The sequence below is a fragment of the Balaenoptera ricei genome, chromosome 8 (genome assembly GCF_028023285.1).
Source record: "Balaenoptera ricei isolate mBalRic1 chromosome 8, mBalRic1.hap2, whole genome shotgun sequence".
Taxonomy (NCBI): Eukaryota; Metazoa; Chordata; class Mammalia; order Artiodactyla; family Balaenopteridae; genus Balaenoptera; species Balaenoptera ricei.
In genome coordinates, this window is record NC_082646.1 from 86,758,156 (window position 1) to 86,777,998 (window position 19,843).

A 19,843-nucleotide genomic window follows, 5' to 3' on the forward strand; every position below is an offset into this window, starting at 1 on the left:
TAATCTATACACTTAAAGATATTAAAATATTCCTAACATTGCCATGTTATATGTATATTTATATGTATAAATAAACATCACACTCATATACACACATGGGCACACACACACACACACACACACACACACACACACACACACAGTAGCACTTATCAAATAATACTGCTTTATACCACCTGGCTGTTAATTTAAATTTGGAGCAAGTGAAATATACACCACCTAGGAGAGTGTACCTTTGACCATGAAGAGTGCGGAAAATCACCGCTGTAATTGATACTTTTCATTCATCATGAAAAGTTTTTATACTGTCAGTAGAGAGAAAGCCACATTTCATTTTGTCAAGCCAAAAACATACTACCTAACTGCCTTTGTATAAAAGCTAACACAACATGTCAAAAATAATAGCATAGCCCTCAATATACATTGAACTGGTGAAAGCAGTTAGGAATGGTTTGGCAAAGATAAAACGTAAAGTTAAGTTTTACATTATTTTCTTTTCATTCACATTCACACCAGGTAGACCTTGTCAAATACCTATAGTAAAGAAGAACGTGTTCACGCATGCAGAACGAAATAAAATAAGATTAAAAGCTCCAGGAAATCTGCCTGCTTCAAAAAACCATTAAAGTGTGCCTATCCCTCAAGCCTTACAAATGTGTTAATTGTCGTGTTTCAGTCATGTAAATATGTTTCAGCATAAAGTAAGCAAGATTTCCTGTTATAGAAGCACTGCTATCTGGGGGTGTGTGGGTAGGGAGGGACGAACAAGGACTAAATAACACACTGTAATGAAACCTGCCTTTGGGCAGCACATGCCTCAGTTCTGAATGCCCAGAAATACTTCGCAGACGCTCTGGGCTGCCTAGCAATGGGAATTTCTAATTCTGGCTAGCTTGACAAAGTAAATACAACTATTGAACATAAGGCAGCTCCTAATAAAAAACAACAATTCCCCCTTGTAAACACCTACAGTTGGCCCCATTAAAAATTCTTTCTTCATATCCAGGAACTAGCAAACCCTTAAACGTGGGGATCTCAAAGTAACTACAGAGCAGTTGGGAGATTTAATGCTGTCGACATGTTATACATTGCCATTTCCACCGAGCCCTTCATACCCCATCTCAGGGCTTTGTGGAGCAATGTTCTGCACACACTGTAGGGCATTATGCAAGCAAACACATTGGCCATTATGCTCCTAGGACTCATTTGTGGACAGCCAAAAGGAAATCAATATATGTTCATACTTACATACGAAAATATATGGTTGAGGGAGTGTTCATCCAAAGCTGCCAATTTGGAGTTATTTAGTGGACTGAAATTAGTGTGATAACTAAAGCAATTATCTGATTTCAAAATTCTCTGATTCCTGCTTTTTCACATGTTAGAATTCATCTCTTCCATTAGCTATGTATCAGTCAGACCTCTGCCAGTCCCTAAGTTAAAGTGCATCTGCTATAGTTTCAAAAATCTCTAGGATTTAGGGATCAGCCTTGAGCTTACACACATATTTATCTGCTAACAGTTTACTGAGTAGGAAGCTTCAGATTATAGTAAGGAGCAAACATTAGTTTGAATTCTAGCAGACAAGAACAGATTGTACCTTTTGCCACCTCCAGAATAGTTTCCATATGCTTTAAGAGAAAAAAAGTTCGCATATAATTAGTAGTTTGAATTTATTTCTAAAAGAAGTGTTTTTTTCAAGCTCAACATTCAGATCCGAAAACGGTATATGTTCCTAAAATATCTTACTATTCTTAAGCCATCGGAGGGGTGGTACCAAAATATTGCTCCTAAAATGTTTCCTCACTTGTCTCGGGTAGAAAAGGGGCCTTCTGGACAAAGCAGGCTTGAAGAGCCTATCAAAACGACGGTCTCTCCACAGAAAGATCTCAGTCTTCTTCCACTTAACTGCCAGAGCAGCAGTAGGCCCTAGATCTCAAGAGTCTCTCAGCTTGGCCCTGCTCAAGCTTAATTCAGATTCTATACACTCTGGAGCTTATATGCTCCTGCCTGCATTGTGTGGTCCAGAGCCCATACGAGCCTTGCGTTAAGCAGAGTTGGAGACCAGTCAAAAGATTGCCAGAGTGAGAAACCCTGCTACAGTTCAGGAAGGATGAATGAGAGGGAGTCCGTTCAGGAGATATGGGGAGTCTCATTCAGGCCGTGATGCACAACCACAGGATCACAGTGGCCATGTGGGACTTAGCCACCCCATTCCTTTATCCTTTATCCATCCCAGAGAAGAGGCTAGTGGGGGGGGGAGGGCGAGGGGAGGCATCTTTCACAGTTTCTACTGTCCAAGTTTAGGTCACAATTCAAGTCACTTTATTCCAACTGTTAACCTAAATGATATATTTTTTCAGTCCTGCTCGTGTTAGAACATGAATGAGAATAAAATGTGCAAAAGAAAAAGGAGAGACCCAAAGAAAAGAAAAAGATACTGCCTTTAGTTTGTGTAGAAAGTACAACTATTTTAAGGAAAGTTCTCCAGGAATAATCTAGTTTGTTCTCCATCAGTGTATGAAATAAAGGAGGAGAATAACATGACTCCCCATATCTCCAATGTCTGAAAGTTCAGGAACATTGGAACTGAAACATGGTGGTATTCTCATTATTATGTAGTCCAAAAGATGCTGACTCACATTTTAAGAGGATTAAACGCAACAAGCCGTCCCCACAAACAGCACTGCCAGAGTCTTTCCTCCATGCACACTTCACACAGGGCCCAACCCCTCCACCTGGAATCTTCCTGTTGGGCAGGCGTCAGGCTGAGGACCACCACTCCCCACAGGAGCACAGCAGGAGTGGGAGGATCCTGTGGGTCACTTAGTGACTAGAATGTCTTTTCTGAATCAAAAGAAAGCAGGATCTAGAACAGCCTGTGTACACCACCTTTTGGGAAATTCTGTCTTTAATAGAATACAGATTTGCAACAACTGTTGTTTTCTATTATTGACCCACAGCATCCTCCCACTCCCACCATGCTCCTACCAAGCCAAACTTCTCCTAGCCGCGGCCACTCCCCTGTTTGGTGACTGCTCCAGAAAAGGTGCCCTTTTATCTGTCCTTCGAAAATGCCAAGCTTATTCCTACCTTAAGACTTTTGCATTTCATTCCCTTTGCCTGGAAACTTCTTTTTCAGGTCCTCATTGGTCTTTTCTGAAAATTTAGATCTTAGCTCAAATGTACTCTGCAGAAAGGCTTTCACCAATTAGAGTAGTACCCCCAGACAGTATCATATCACCATGTTTCATTTCCTTAAAAGACTTCTCACTGTCTGAATTATCTTCTCCATTTGTTGGCTTTCCTGTATGTTAGCTGTCTCTCCTTGTGTTAATAAGTGTCTATGTATTGTCCCTTTCTGAAGTTGTAAGTTTTTTGAAAGCAAGGATTTTGCCTGTCTTGTTCACTATTTTACCTCCAGTGCTTAGAAAAGTTCTGGCACATAGAGCAGTGAGTAAGAATGTGGACTTTGAAGCCAGAATGCCTGAGTTCAAATCCCATTTGAATACCCTGAAGTTGTGACATCACTTCGGTATTTTTCAGACTTGGTCACGTATTCTACAACCAGTTGAAAGGGAAGCTTGGAAGTAAAGTCTTTATTCAGGATGGCCGTATATTCCCGGGTTCTTCTACTAAAGGAGGAAGGGAGAGTGGACACTGGAGGTTAATGACAGTCTCTATCAGAGTCCACAGCCCTTCGGAACCCAAATATCCGTGCACAGCCTCTTCCCACACACTTACCTCTTCTTCAGGGGTGAGTGGGGAATCCTACTGGAGAGAAACTGCAAAAATTCTCTGCCCTGGCAGTAGAGGAGTGTAGCCGCGTTTGTAACCCTCAGTTCTGCCCTCTGGAAGGAACTCCCTTGTCCACTCTTCTTTGTACCCCTTTAGAAAGTTATTCCTTGTCCATTATCATTGATGGCTACGTGAAGTCGCTATTAGAGTCTGTGCCCTTTGGGGGCTGCACAGTTTTTACAGCCCACTTATTGATAGATCAGATTTGGGGGCTTAAGATTTCTTTAGGGGTTGAATACTCATATACTCTTGACCAGGCTTGTAGTTTCTTTGGCAAAACAACCCCCAATCTTGGGGCAAGTAACTTCCCGCTGCCACTGCTGCCGGTGCTTCTTGGCCCCCGTGAAGCAAGTCACTGGACACTGAAACACTGGGCTGGCCTCCATTTCCACAGCTGCCTCTCTGCTCCCATGAAGCCTATGAAGCTGTTGACTAGTCACTAGAATGCAAAAAAAACACAACAACACAAAAAACTGTCCCTGCAACAGTGCTTGCCAATTGCAGCAGTAAAAGTAGCAGGAGGAGAGCACCTGCTTCTCTTCCACCTTCTAAATCTAGTACAGCTGCGTCTAACTGGATAAGCCTAATTCACACCTTTCCAGCCTCTTACCTGCAGGCAGACACACCACAAGGCAGTTGAAATGGGCGCATGTCCACCACAACTCTTACCTTGTAAGACTTGAGTCTTATTTTCTGGCCTCTCTGTTCTACCTATACCTCTCTCTTTCATCTTACTTGTAACTACCTTGAAGCCATCTGAAATAATAGACTTGAGAGGGAAGGCAACACCCTTAATCTGACTTTTGTCTCTGAGCTGGCTCCCATTTTTCTGGCCAGCCTCTTAATGAGGTATTTCACCGAGGCTTAGGGGCAAAGACATCTGTGAAGGTTGCCTGCTCTGGTGTGCAATTGCAGAAATAGCTGGGTTTTTTCAACCTTCTGACATCCCAAATTACCAAGCTTTTATTCACTTTAAGTTGTGAGCTGCAGGCAGGGCATTTCCTTTAATAGAGTTGTAGTTCCTCTACCTCTTCTTGCATATTCTGTAGCTCTAGCCTAAGTTCATTTCTCTTTCATAAATAACTTTGCCAAAAATGGCAAGAAGCCACTAACACAACAATATCCTGAATTTCTCCAACGTTTCAACTAGAGCCACAGGCCTAACAAGGGTAGTCAGCTTTCCAATCTGTGATACTGACCTCACTGCCCACCTTCCAACCACTAAGCCAACTTAGATTTTTTTTTTTTTAACATCTTTATTGGAGTATAATTGCTTCTCAATGGTGTGTTAGTTTCTGCTCTATAACAAAGTGAATCAGCTAACACATATATATGGAATCTTTAAAAAAAAATGGTTATGAAGAATCTAGGGGCAGGACAGGAATAAAGACGCAGATATAGAGAATGGACTTGAGGACACAGGGTGGGGGAAGGGTGAGCTGGGACGAGGTGAGAGAGTGGCGTGGACTAATACATACTGCCAACTTAGATTTTGATGGTAGAACTCGATCCATTTTTCAGGTCCCAAATTCTCCGTAAGGAGGATATAGGTTAGGCTGCTATTAAAGAAATTCAAAGATGCAGTGGCTTAAATAATATGGAACACATACCACATAAAAGCTCAATTTGGTGGCCCAGGGCTCTTTTGGTGCCAGGTGGTGACAGGAGACCCTAAACTAATTCTGTGGTTTTGCTATGCCCTCCTCAGCCCATAGCTTCCGTTTGATGGCCCAGGACAGCTGCTTCAGCACCTACCCTCAAGTCCACATTTCAGCGAGTGGGAAGAGGGAAGTTTGGCTTGTCCCTAACGTTGTGGAGCCTAGAGCAGGAATGCAAATAAAGGACCACATTATTATATGCCTCAATATTTAAAAGTTACCAAGCCAAAAAATCATTAAATATGCTTTCCCTTCCTTCCTTCACAAATATACCTACCTGGAAAGCCAAGTTTAAATTTAGGATCAGGGTTCTACTCCAGAACATGGAGACATAGGCAGAACGGGCCTACAGCCCATCTCCTTTCTCTCCCCACCCCCGTCTCCTTCCCACACACAGCGGGCAACGTGATTGTGCCTGGGGACACCCAGCCTTCACATCCAAACTCTGTCCACACTCCCCACAAACAGCCACCCCTTGGCTCCTCCTGGGGCCCCAGGGTGTGCACATAGACGACACAGTTTGCCCACGGTGGTCAAACCTGGGGAAGAGACCGACCTGTGCAGGCTTTGTGGCCATTTGCACAGGGAGTTCTGAGGTTCTGAGTACCCAGAGTGTGTCCTATAATGAAGGGTACAGGCTCTAGATGGGCACATCCCCTTCGCCCTGTTAATTCCTCACCCCATGAGGAGGGGTGGGTCAAAGCCCAGGGCGGGGGTCCTCTTGCTGGGGTCGAATAACGATGCCAAGGGAAAAGGGAAGTAATTGGCACCTCCCCCTCTCTAAGGATCTAACCTTGAGCTTAATCATAGCACTTCTGCTCAAGATGAAGCAACCAGAGCTTAATCACTCAGCCTCAGCTATTGGCAAAGGCAGCTGGGGAGCGTGGCCTTTATTCTGGGAGGCCATGTGTCCCACTAATACTCAGAGATTCTTTTACTCGCTGCAAAGGAAGAGAATAGATATTGGGAGTAAGCTAGCAATCTCTGCCACAGACACATGCCTTTTCACAAATCACACTTATGTTTAGACAAGTGAGTTCTTCACAATCTGCTTTCAGAGAGGTGAGTTTGGAGGCAAGACAATACTGTCAGTTATAATTGACGGTCAAAATAATTGCACACCTGAGCATTTTTCAATGGGCAGCCAATGTGCAATGTTCCGGCTCTGAAATTTTGTCTAATTTTCAGATCAATCAGGAAGAACCAAATGAATTTTTTTCAATTCAAAGGATATAGTATGATTATGACATTCAATAAAACAATTTTAATCCAAAACCCTGGGGATGAATTGGATCTTAAACAAACAAACAAAACTGAAACCTAAAACCTGACCATGTTTTGGCAGCATTTCTTCCAGAAATATTCGGCTGCTATCAAATGTACACTTATCAATCCAAAAAGAGCCAAAATATGGTTCTGGCATGATTTCCACTGCCCTACTCATATACAAGAGTAACACAAAATTCACAAAATTAGGCAAATGCATCTTCCACACGGCAAAATTTTAGCCAGATATAGAATAACTACAATGTAACATTGCATTGTAATAATGTAATGATTATGGAATAATATAAATGCAATAATTTAAAAATATAATAATTATGTAACGGCATATAACACTGTGCGAGTTTTTTGCAATAATATAAATGCAATAACTTAAAAATATAATAATTATATAACGGCATATAACACTGTGCGAATTTTTTGCACTCTGAACTCTTGTGAAGAAATAATAGTGATGATGAATAGCATATCAAAGCCTGCTTCATCTGGTTCCTTCCCTCTACCCTCCTCCTAGCGCCCCCCGGAAGGAAATCAGTCTCTGCACAAAGGAAATATATCCCTTTTTATGATATAAAAGAGACTCTGAGCACTACTTTAACCCCTGCCCTCTGGGCTGGGGGGGGCATCAGGTGTGCATTTCCTTGGTCAGAAACTAAGTAGGGAGCCTTCCGCCATTAGCAGGGGCTCACACAAAGAGTGAATGCTTCGGGAGGGTGATCGTTTTGCTATGGCCCTTCTCGACACTGTAGCTGACTACTGGTTGTCTCCCAGTATCCATTTGCTCCTTCTTCCATAGTAATGCATTTGCTGAACATTTTCACATATTTTAAAACATTTCCCAGCCTCCCTCACAACCAGGTGTGGCCATGTTTAAGTTCTGGATGTGTATGGAAGTGATGTGTCCAACTTGCAAGTCTTCCTTCATGGCCCCTGCTTCCCACCAGCTGAGAGAGAGCAAAAAAGATCAGCCTTGGAGCCAGAAGTGGGAGCCGCTTGTTGAGGATGGCAGACCAGTCCTTCCGGTTCAGCATTGCCTACTTCTGGCCCATAAAGTGGGAGATAAATAAACTTCTATCTGTTTTTTAGCCGTTTCTTGAAGTGGGTTGGGATATCTCTGTATTGCAGCTACTTAGCCTATACTCTAATTCATTCCCTACCATCCAGAGCAGTGCCTCATAACACAGAATATGGCTACAGAAATCAGCAAATCATGCTCCAGGTTAGGGCATCACACAGCTCTTGAAAGAATCAATGGAGTGGGATGACGAGTCTTTTGTGCATTGGTTTCCTGCCCATGATATAAAGAAGGGGAAATGCTTTTAAAACTTGAGTGGAGAAGCTTCATCTTCTGACATTTCTTTTGTTATTGTGTCAGCATTAAATACATGTGCAAGATAGATTTTTTTAAAGATAAATATAGGCTTCCCTGGTGACGCAGTGGTTAAGAATCTGCCTGCCAGTGCAGGGGACACAGGTTCAAGCCCTGGTCTGGGAAGATCCCACATGCCGCGGAGCAACTAAGCCCATGCGCCACAACTACTGAGCTTGTGCTCTAGAGCCTGCAAACCACAACTACGGAGCCCACGTGCCACAAATACTGTAGCCCGCGCGCCTAGAGCCTGTGCTCCGCAACAAGAGAAGCCACCGCAATGAGAAGCCTGCGCACTGCAACGAAGAGTAGCCTCCGCAACTAGAGAAAGGTTGCATGCAGCAACGAAGACCCAATGCAGCCAAAAATAAATAAATAAATAAATAAAATTTAAAAATAGATAAATAAAAATAAATAAATGGACCCCAAATTGCCTCCTTAATACAGCCATGCATATTTTCACTGGCCCAGAAGCCAGGCACCTAACATGCCCCGTTTTCACTATTTTCTTACTAAGTATGAGGGAAATTATTTAGCCTTTTTAAATCTTCCCAGAAGTGGAGACAATGACTGCAGTTTCCTTTTATATTTATATTTCTTTACAGCACTGCAGTAGAGGGCAATGTGTAGTAAATGCTAAGACTTAGTGATGAGACCTGCTGGCCAAGTCCAATATTCTGTTTCTGTTGCTTACAAATATGTTTTTCATTAAATTTGTAGATTCATTTCCTTGCCCTAATAAGCTCACTTATTTTTATCTTGTCCCAAAGGTATTTTTATGAGCCACCTCAAATGCCTTCTTGAAGCAAAAAGAGGTAGAAATAAATTAGTGTAGTACTTAATAATTCACAAAACACTTCATATCTCATATGATCCCCATAACGGTCTTATGAGGGGAGAATTATTCACTTGTGATAGATGAGGAAACTGAAGCTAGACAGGTGAAGTGACTTATCTGAAGTCACATTGAGAGCGAGTGACAGAGGGAGGTATTAAACTGTCACTGGCTGCCTCTGTGAAGGGACCAATGTAGAACCTATATGTTCTAAGGTGTTTACAAGTTTTAATTTAAATTGATTGTGTTTTAAAGAAAAAAGAAAAGAACTATTAGGAAGTATTTTGAAATATTAACTCCTATTTCTGTGATTGTGAGTAATGGAAAGTTTGACTTTTCAGGAAATGTCATAAATTTTAAAGAATTAAAACAAATCTCTATTCATTTGCTAAGGGTTAAAATGTACTACACCAATTGTTTTCAGAAAACAAACAGTGCCTGGTGGTTTGGCCTTGGCAAAATATGAAAAATATAAATTGATTTAACTTATTTTAATGGTATGTACCTGCAATTTGTCTCAAATCCAGGTGTAACCTAGATTCATTATCTTGCCCCTTCTGTCTGGGAACTGTGAGTGCTGAGCACAGGTCTGGCAGGCTGGGAGAAAAGGAATTAGGAAGAGAACTGTGGAGCCAGGAAACCCAATCCTATGTACAATCAGTAGAGTTGCTGACTCAAGAAGGAACAAAATATAGTCAGTGGCTCAGCCCAACAAAGGGACAGAGAGGAAGGCAGAGGGGAAAGAATCTCAGTCCAGCTCGGCTTGGTACTTACTCCCTGGAGCCACAGGGCAAAGCACTTCCGCTGCTACTTCTTTATTACGACCCAGGGCTTCCTATAGGGCTAAGGGTGCCTTTTGGCAGGAACTCCTGTAATCCGCCAGGGCATTTTGTCAGCCTCGCTATTTCCCACCTTGTAGCACTGAAGAAAAGGGACCCATTAACGCAGTGGGATGAATCGCTGTAAAGTACATAGGCCTCTGCGGAACCTTGGGAGTTGTCGCACCTTTCCCAGATCCCTTTGCCTACATAGAAATCATCATTCAAGACAAGGCATTCATGGAAAAAATAGGCAGGCAGTCAGCCAGACAAGCATCTCCTTCCTCCCAGAATCTGGGAAAAGAAAATCAGGTGGAAAAATTTTAGCTCAAGATGTAAAGTAGGGCTTCCCTGGTAGCACAGTGGTTAAGAATCCGCCTGCCAACGCAGGGGACAGCGGTTCAAGCCCTGGTCTGGAAAGATCCCACATGCCGCGGAGCAACTAAGCCCGTGCGCCACAACTACTGAGCCTGCACTCTAGAGCCCTTGAGCCACAACTACTGAGCCTGCGCTGTAGAGTCCGCGAGCCACAACTACTGAAGCCCGTGCGCCTAGAGCCCGTGCTCCGCAACAAGAGAAGCCACCGCAATAAGAAGCCTGCGCACCGCAACGAAGAGTAGCCCCCACCCCGGCTCTCAGCAACTAGAGGAAAAACCCGCGTGCAGCAGCGAAGACCCAATGCAGCCAAAAATTAAATAAATGGATAAAATAAAATAATTTTTTTTAAAATGTAAGGTATGTTTTTGGCACTGGCCTCAGAACCCCAGGTATAAAATGAGAAAGATGAGTACCTTGATCTGGTTTACAAGATTGAATCTCTACAAGATTTTTTGATAGTCTTGATTTTTACTGAAACCATTACCCAGTGCAACGTCAAGGTCCAAACGTTTATACCCCCACAGCCTTGCAGCTTTGGTCTAAACAGGTCACCGTACTGTGTAGAGTATCTTACAGCACATTTTCTCAGAAGACAGATCTGGGGTACAGCAGCATCTGAACGTTTACGTGTCAAGTGTGTAAATGCTTTGGAAGCCTCAAAGGGAAAGTGCCTGACACACCTGGCAAGCCTGGAACCTGATCTCTCCTTCTTCCTCGCTGCTTCACATCGCACTGACATGGTGCACGGGGGGAGGCTTAGAAAGGGAGAAAACAAAACCCACTGCTTGAGACTTTAGGCTGCAGAGTAAGCTCGTTCGAGTAATAATCAACAAAAGCTGGCAAAATCACACGTAGATTCACATATTTCCAAGAGCCATCCTTGGGCTTTTTTCAAAGGACATGGGTGTGCAACTAGCTTTTACGGTGTGACATTTGGTTAGAAGCATTTAACCACATCACCCCAAATTTTTGTGCTCAGAAGTTACACACGAATGGTATTTGACTCTTCTTCAAAGCCATTCAACCTGAAAGATTTCCAAGCATGTCACACGTCACATTTAGCTACTTTTGCTATGAAGGGCTTTCCGCCAACTGGCTCACGCTCATTGCCTAGAGCAGCAAAGGAAGAGAAATTTTTAGCAAATAGGTAAGCTCCTGAAATAAATGATATTATGCTGGTTCTGAATAAACTACACTAGTTTTCTCATTTGGATTGTCAGAGCAGTAGAAGCCTTCCACCAAATGCATCTTAGAGATGTATCCGTTCCACCGTTAAGCAAATCACCATTTCTGTATGTCAGAATCCAGTTCAGTATTTAACACCTAGCCCATCTCGGTGAAGCTTTCTGGCCCCCTCCCCGCACCACGATTTCTGCTTTGTCTCTGCCGTTCTTGTAGACAAAACTTGGACTGCTCACTATGAGGGTTACCTGTGTGCTTGCCTCATGCCTGTTACTGGATTGTAAGGCAGCACGGAGTGTGGAGGGTGCTCTGTTCACATATCTTTTCAGAATGCCTTGCTTCGAGTAGATTCTAAATATTTGTTGACTCCAGTTAATTTCCTAAACAGCCTAATCACCATCTGACCTCATCTTTTTGAGGTCCCAACCAAAAGTATACACACACACACACACACACACAAACACACACATAAGTTTTGTTTTGTTTTTGTTTTTTTTAAAATCTTCATCCTTCCTGTTTTCACATTTATTTATTTATTTATTTATTTATTTATTTATTTATTTATGGCTGTGTTGGGTCTTCGTTTCTGTGCGAGGGCTTTCTCTAGTTGCGGCAAGCGGGGGCCACTCTTCATCACGGTGCGCGGGCCTCTCACTATCGCGGCCTCTCTTGTTGCGGAGCACAGGCTCCAGACGCGCAGGCTCAGTAATTGTGGCTCACGGGCCCAGTTGCTCCGCGGCATGTGGGATCTTCCCAGACCAGGGCTCGAACCCGTGTCCCCTGCATTGACAGGCAGATTCTCAACCACTGCGCCACCAGGGAAGCCCCATGTTTTTTAATGGTGACTTTTCTTTAAGTTTCAGAGAGCCTTCAGGTCATGCATATACCCTAGTCATTTTTCCTTTGCTCATTAGCAATTACTACAAGATCTTAAAGAAACATTTAAACTCAGCCATATAATTAAATATCTCTTCCCCTCCTGCTTCCTCACGTGAACACTGATAGAGTTAACACTACTGCAAAGACATTCGTGACCTCAGACTTTAGAGTCATGCATGTCTTTTAGATTCCTTCCTGAGCCTTTCACACTTTCATTTCTACCTGAAATCCTTTCTGAAACTAGGGTATGAAGAAATGAAAGAATTGTTTAAAGCAAAGGCAAAATGTGTCTTATTTGAGTTCTTTTTTATTATTCAAGAAATAGACATTTAATGACTTAAGTGACAGGCTGGGTACTAAGCATACAAATGAATAATACTATACTTATATTACTGTATGGATATTATAGCTTTTCTGGACCTTTCTGACATCTTTGTTGATCACATATCTATATAATAGTGTCTTTCATCCTATATATATTTGTACCAGCAAACTGAAATCAAGGAAGAATATTTTCATAAATTATTTTTAATGTTTTAAAATGTTTTGATCCTTGCACACAGCTTGTGTTTACATGACAATAAACAAGCCTTTTATCGGGAAAGAAACTAGCCAGAACATATGCTGGTGGATCACAATATTTTGACCCAAAAAAAAGGTTTTTCCCTTTTTCATCTTGAATTTTTTTTTTTTTTCATATTGAAGGGAGTTTTCAAATGAAGGGTTTCAGGTAGGTTGTCTCCAGGTCAGTTCACCTCATCAAGGCTTTGCTTAGTCATCAGGGGACCCCATCCTGCCCTACTTACCTTTAGCCTCGCACACCCACTCTGCCTCACGCAAGAAACATGTTCCTTTGAGTTTGGATTTTTATGAAACAAATCATGTGGTCTGGGAGCACTGATAGTTGAAGGAATTTGATAGAGATCCTTTTGAAAACCAAAAAAGGTCTTTTGAAATATGAATATTTCTCCCTAATTACTGTAACTGTTTTGTAATGATGGTTGGTTACTGGGTCTCCTTAAATCAACCTGCAGAAAAACAGGAGGGGGAGATGTTCAAAGTTACACTGTATGTTTGAAAACATGACCCAACATGACGCATAGAAACAAACTTACCAAGACCTATAGCAGATGTTATGGCTGACTTATCTGGGCATATGAAAAATATTGACCCTTTGGTTGGTATCATTTTTTTCATTATGTCAATATGACATTTGTCTATGAAAATTGTAAGTTCCTTAAAGAAAGTATAGCCTTGAAATAAAAATCATCAGGTCAACTTAATAGACAAAGGGAAACAAGCATTTGTGGGAATCCATAATTGCTGAAAAGCTACATTCAGTTGAAAAATAATACGATCTTGGAGCTCTAGCCAAGAAAAAAAAAAAAAGCCAAAAAACAACCCTGCCATTACTATGTGATATTTTTCAATTATGCTTTTATTTATGCACTTACATGTTTTCATTTCTACCTAAATAAGAAAAATCTTAATACATTTAGGTTTGGACTCTGGAAATGTGCCACTAAGAGTCCTGGTCCAGTTTCTGTAATGGCTACAATTTGTAAAATCTAGTAGGAATAGGATGTGATTATATTGGGCTTCAGTCTGAGAATTGTTTTAGCAAGAATTTTATATGCAAGACTAAATGCTGATCAACAGAGCATAATATTGTATTCTGAAGTGTGCTGGCAAAAGCAAAATTAATTATTTCTTTTCTTCTTTCTTTCCTTCCCCTGAAATCTTCTGCCATAGCGACTGCATTTGCCTCCAGACTTGTCAGACACAGTGAGCCGCTCGAGCAAACAGGATCTGGCAGAATCCGCCAAGCTGCTGGGCCCAGGCTGTGGCATGACGGCCCGAGGCAAGAAGCACCTGGACTTCTAGTGATTCCTCCTTAGTGGTTGACGCAGAATTATATGACACTCTAATTATGATTGCTAATAGCTTATGTAAATATTTTTCTTAACGATTTGACCTCCAATCCTTGAAAAACACAGTTAGGATTGCAAAATGAGGCCACCATTCTTCGTTATTTGAACCAACTTTCTATACAGCAATAGTACAGCAGAAATACTTTCACTTTAAATTTTGGTTTATGCTATATCTAGAGAAAATAGATAATTTTATTTTTAAATAAAAGCAAATCAAGATGCCTTACAGTGGTCATTAGTGTATGTGTGTTTAAGGCACTCAGTTCATGGTAAAGTGCATGTTACAGCAGGTAGCATATAAAACGTTATGAAATTCAAAATTATGTATGAAAAACGTATTTTCTCTTCATTTCTGAAAAAGACACCTCCCACCAAAAATGCTAAGGTTTTTTTAAGAAATGAAAAAATTTGTTTGCTAATATATGAAGACTAAAATAAAATGAATTTGCATTTATGCATCCTGTTATGAAATTGATGAAGACAAGATAGTATTTTGGGATTAAGACTCCATTAAAAATAATTAGTCTGCCATAGTAGTTAATAAATATAAAGAACTTGAGTGATAGAAAACTTAGACAAAGAAGTAGATGGTCTCTGTTTAAACAATTAAAGTTCACACTGTGAAATTATGTCAATAGACATAATTCAGGATTGAAATTCAAACCGACAGCTACATTCATGCTAGGATACTGGGGGAAAACATGTATTGAAGCTTGGTGAGAGATTTTTACAAAACATCGGTCTGAGACAAAGTATAAAAAAGCTAACTCGGATTTCCATTGCATCAGGTAAAACCCTTTGTTAATTATGAACATTGGTAGGTGTGTACATTTATAACAATATAAACATGTCTTTGTGGATATATTGAACTCGTTTTCATATGAAATACTAGTTTTTTGAATCATAGTTCCATATTCTCAAAGCTTTTGACAAATAGTAGACAAAAAGTAAAAGTTAGAAAAGTAACTTGCATATTTAAGTAAAGAGTCTCAGTTTTTAAAAAAGCTGTTTAACATCTATTAGGAGAAACTGAATTTTCAAGATACATTTCCAAATATATTAGACTATCTTGAAGCAGTTATATCTAGCATTTTTGAGCAGTTTGCTTTTAATATACCACAAATTATACTTTATTTGTTCTTGACAACATTGCGGAAAACAAAGCCTAGGTTTTTAAAACTGTCTAACCGATATGATGAATGTCAGTCACTTAAAAAAAACCCACTGTAGCATAAACACATACTGTATACAGCTTTTATTCAGAATTAGAATAATTGAATCAATGACAGTGATTTGCCAGGATGTCAAATCTCTCCATCATATCCTGTCACTACCAGTTTATTTTTTGTGATCAAAATCAAAAAGACAACTATTTTGTCACCTGCTATTTCATTAGTACTAAAAATCAGGTTTCTCCTTCTATTTTTTTAGAATGTCTGGTTTATTTTTTTCACTTCTTTTAATTCGAAAGACACAAATTCTTCCCCATTTTCTTTTCAAAATAAAGTTTAAGAATTGATCTGTCAGTTAAAATTAAAGGGCTTTCATATTAAGCAAAGGTGCTTTTAAAATTTAAAGCAACTTCAAAAAATCAATTTAGTCCATAGATAATAAATAATATGCAGATACTCCACAAAAGCTTTGCTATGTCCTTTGAAAGCATTATGAACAATGTGAATAAGCTCAAGTGAATATTTTAGTCGGGTTATTATTTTAATAAGGCTAACCTTTTTCTTACCGTGTTGTGATTCGTTTTGTACAAACACACAACGGAACAATTACATAGCATTTGACTCTGAAAAGGAAATGTGAGGTCATCGGATATGAAAATTGCTTGTCAAAAATACTTAGTAGGTCATTGATTTACTACCCTAGCTACCATGTCTATAAAATTAACAGCCAATTACTAGTTAGTATATGCTTTGCAAATAAATACTATAAAAATTGAATGTGCATATTTGAACCCTTATTTTAAATATAAAAGAAACTTTTAAAACTCAGTGAAAGTGCATTTTGAACAATAATAGTACCTGGGCTTTCCAAAAATCAGATTCAAGTGCTTTGTTGGTCTGATTCACTAGGCAAACTTTGTAAAAAAAATAAGCTACTGGAGAGGGATGTATATTTTTGTTTTGCTCTGATAAAAACCCACTCTAAAAATGTGTTTTCTTTCCTTCTGGAAACATCAATTGTCCATATGCTAATAACTTACTACATAAAAATACTGGTCCTCAATAATGCTACTGTAGGTATACAAGCCATTTTGGTATATTATGAAATATACACTCTATTGACAGATTTCTTTTTCAATTATCAGCTTGTCTCAAAGACTTTAAGTAACAATGCCAAACAGTGTTTGAAACGTCCTCATATCTTTTAAATGTTTCTAAAACTTCTAAACCCTCTATGGTATTTATTTCTTACGCTAGATTTGCCTTTCTTTAACATGAGGTAAATATTTTGACTGCTAGAGTCTGCTCAGGTGCTGGGGTTCTAAGACCTTCCGAATTTCTTTTTAGTAGCCACCAATTTCCACTTTTCTCTGCCATTTATTCTTTATCTCCACCTCCAGGACCTGCAAATACTAACAAACACTAGACAAAATAAAAGTACTTCAAAAGGAAGCAACACTGCAATCAATTCCCTATCTTTTAAAGAATCAACACACGAATGAGCATACAAAACAAAAGTAGGGGGAGAGCCCTATTCATTTGTTTAAGCCCATTATGAATGTCATTTCTAAAGCATCATGTTAATGATTTCCAAAGATAGTCACCATCAACACCGCCAAATTTAAGCAATTCTAACCCTAAGTATTTACACTTTGAACTTCGAAACTGAGCAGTGAAGTCATTCAGAACCGAGGCAAAAAAAAAAATTTTTTTTTATCAATAATAAAAAACAGATGAGGTTTATTCTTGAGGAACAGAAAAGGGAAGAATTTGTGTTTGGCCTTGGTGAGCCAAGCGTTATACAAAGAAGAAAACCCTTTAAAAAAAAAAAAAAAAATCTCGTTAACATTAAGGCCCGGAGCAAAAAGAAATAAGCAGAAGAATATGGACACCATTCTACGATGACAAAAATTCACCAAACAAAGCTGAATCTTAGAATAATACTGTATGAATGACTCCTAGGAAGCCTAGTTATGACTTTTTTTTAAAGGAGGAAGAAATGATTATGTGAGCCATGTCAAGAAGCAGCTGCTTCCTTCCCATTTAAGACGAGGCACAGCTTTGGGGTGGGGAGGAGGGATATTCTGGGAATTCATTATAGTAAAACGCATTTGTTTACTTGGAGTAATTTGAATGTTTCTTACTCAACCGTTCAGCTCGAATTCTGTTCACCTGGTCTCCCTAAGTCAGTCAAGTTTGGAGAAAAATCATAGGCTGTAAGTCTCACGATTCTACCAAGGACATCACAAATAGATGGCCACCATCCTGGAAGATGGCGTCAAAGCATCCCTGAAGAGTTCCCATTCATAAATATATAAATATACCTATCAATAAATAAATAAACAAGAATTAGTTCAAGAATGAGTAAAAGGCCACCTCGGGGCAGTGCTTCCACACAGTATCTGCCGTGCTGTCCCCAAGGGCATGCCTGGAGCGCCATTCAAAAGGACAGCTCGTCTCCCTAGGCTGAGGGCACAAGGCAGAAGGCAAGGCAGCTGACCCATCCTGCTGGATCAGAGGGCACCTGCAGCTGAGTGGCCGCTTCAGACTAAACCAGGCTGCTGAGCCACCGCGCCCTGGCAAGCCTGACCCTCAGAGGACACGTGTACGTGCCTAAGTGCACACAGGCAGCTGGCTCCTCTGCGGCCACAGCACTCCCCTCCTCCCGGCCTCAGCTCCTGCACCCAAATGCCACACCCGGTGCTCCAAAGGCTCTGCTCTCTGCACAACAGAGCCGTGGGCCAGGACTGGCTGCCTGACCCTGGCCCAAATCAGAGTCACTTGGAAACCGTCCCTTCTTGCAGGGGAGAAGTGAGCCAGCCAGCGGCTGCCACACTCACACATAGCCTTCCTCTGACGGTTCCCTGGGCACATGGCCCTCGAGGAATGTAGGCTGCAAAATGTTAAGAGGTAGAAATATCTGCACGGGTGACTGTACCAATAGTGCGTACGTGCGCACACTGCCGAAGTGTGCACGCGTGCAGCGCAGGCTCACAGTCGATCAAACTACACGCACACGTATAAAAACTGCAGTCGGCACGTCTCAGTGTGCAGGCAACTCTGGTGGAATATTAATATACAGCATGCCAGACAATTATCTGTTCACAAGTAATTCTTTAACTAGAAAATAGTAGATGTTAAACTAGAAGGTTATTTTTTAAAGCCTCCAATTAATTTCTCTATTTCTGATCATTTGCCTTTGGGGATTTAAAACAAAACAAAAAAGGAGCAGAGTACAATTCAGCGGAAGTGTGTCTTTGTCCCCAGAGGGTTTTGCCTGTGCAGGCATTTAATCTAGATTGCCAGCCCCCCCCAGCCTTTGACTGAAGCTTGCAGAAGAAACTTCTCCATATTGACTTATATGTTACACAGAACAGACAGAAATAAAAGTCTCAGACAGGCCTTTTTCACCCAACAAAGGCTCATTTTTTTCCATCCTTTGCTTGGGCTCAAGCACTCCTGCCCTGCGTGCCGCCACTTTAAACATGATCAGATCTGTGCTTCATTGCAAATAACAACTGACCAACAATGGGCCCTGCTTCATAGATTTGGGAATGTTTGGCTTAAGCTGCCAATGACTGAAGGCCTTTAACTCCCACCGGCCAGTCACAGTCTGCTTTGTTGTTGTCTGTTGATGTGTCTGTGCTCATTATTCCTTGACATGCAACATCCCCCCTCCAGCCTCCACCCATCCACAGCCGCACAGAAAGCGAGATTCAAATGGGAACAGCTGTAGTGGTTCAATGGGAAGTGATGCCCCCTGTGCAAAGGGGAGGGAGACAGAAAAGGGAGAGGGCCTATTTGAGAAAGGCAACAGCTTTCAGGGAGTCTTGTATAAGAAACCTACTTTTGAATATAGTTCAGTGAAATCGCTGTTGAGACAGGCTGACAATGGAAATCTGCCCAGATTGAAAATGCCAGCCCTGAATCAAAAGACAATTCCTAGTTAATAGGTTGTTGCATTTTAAAATTATTTCTCGACTTTGAGCTTTTGAATTAAACAGCTAACTGGGAGATGCTACCATTTTGTATACGTACTCTGGGTATCAATGGGCACAGGTCTACACACAGCTTTAAGTGGAATTTCTTTCTAACAACACATTTGCGATTTATGACACCTATAAGAATTATTTCTTTAAGGATCATCGGGATTTAAAATAGAGTATGTATGAAAGTAACCATTCGTTTAGAATGTTAATCTAACAAGGAAACAAAATTTGTAACACCACACTATAAGGTTAAAAAGAAAATAGTATAATAAAGGAAATACAAAGGCTTTGGCATGGTTTTTACAATCAACAATGGTTAATTTTGATATGTAGTTGTGAACAACTTCAAAACACTTAAGTTTAAAACTCTTGCAAGCACTTTTAATTGATTAGGAATGAATTCTAGATGCACAAAATGATTGGACTGTGAACAGTAATACAACTACATCTAAGAACAATTAACTTTTGCTGGCCAAAGAAGAAACTTATGATTGCAGGAAAATGTGTATAAAACATCTATAGAGTATTCTTGTCAAATATAAATGAAATT

General features: G+C 40.6%; 1 protein-coding gene across 1 annotated transcript in view; it reads left to right on the forward strand.

Annotated features, from left to right (window-relative positions):
* The window catches only part of ELP4 (elongator acetyltransferase complex subunit 4), a 234,737-nt gene extending 219,653 nt beyond the window's left edge, over positions 1-15,084 (forward strand). Inside the window, exon 10 of the mRNA XM_059929629.1 lies at positions 13,954-15,084. Within this exon, the coding sequence (XP_059785612.1) occupies positions 13,954-14,085 (132 nt within the window). The 3' untranslated portion in view covers positions 14,086-15,084. The remainder of the gene's footprint in view (positions 1-13,953) is intronic.
* The last annotated feature ends 4,759 nt before the right edge of the window (positions 15,085-19,843 follow it).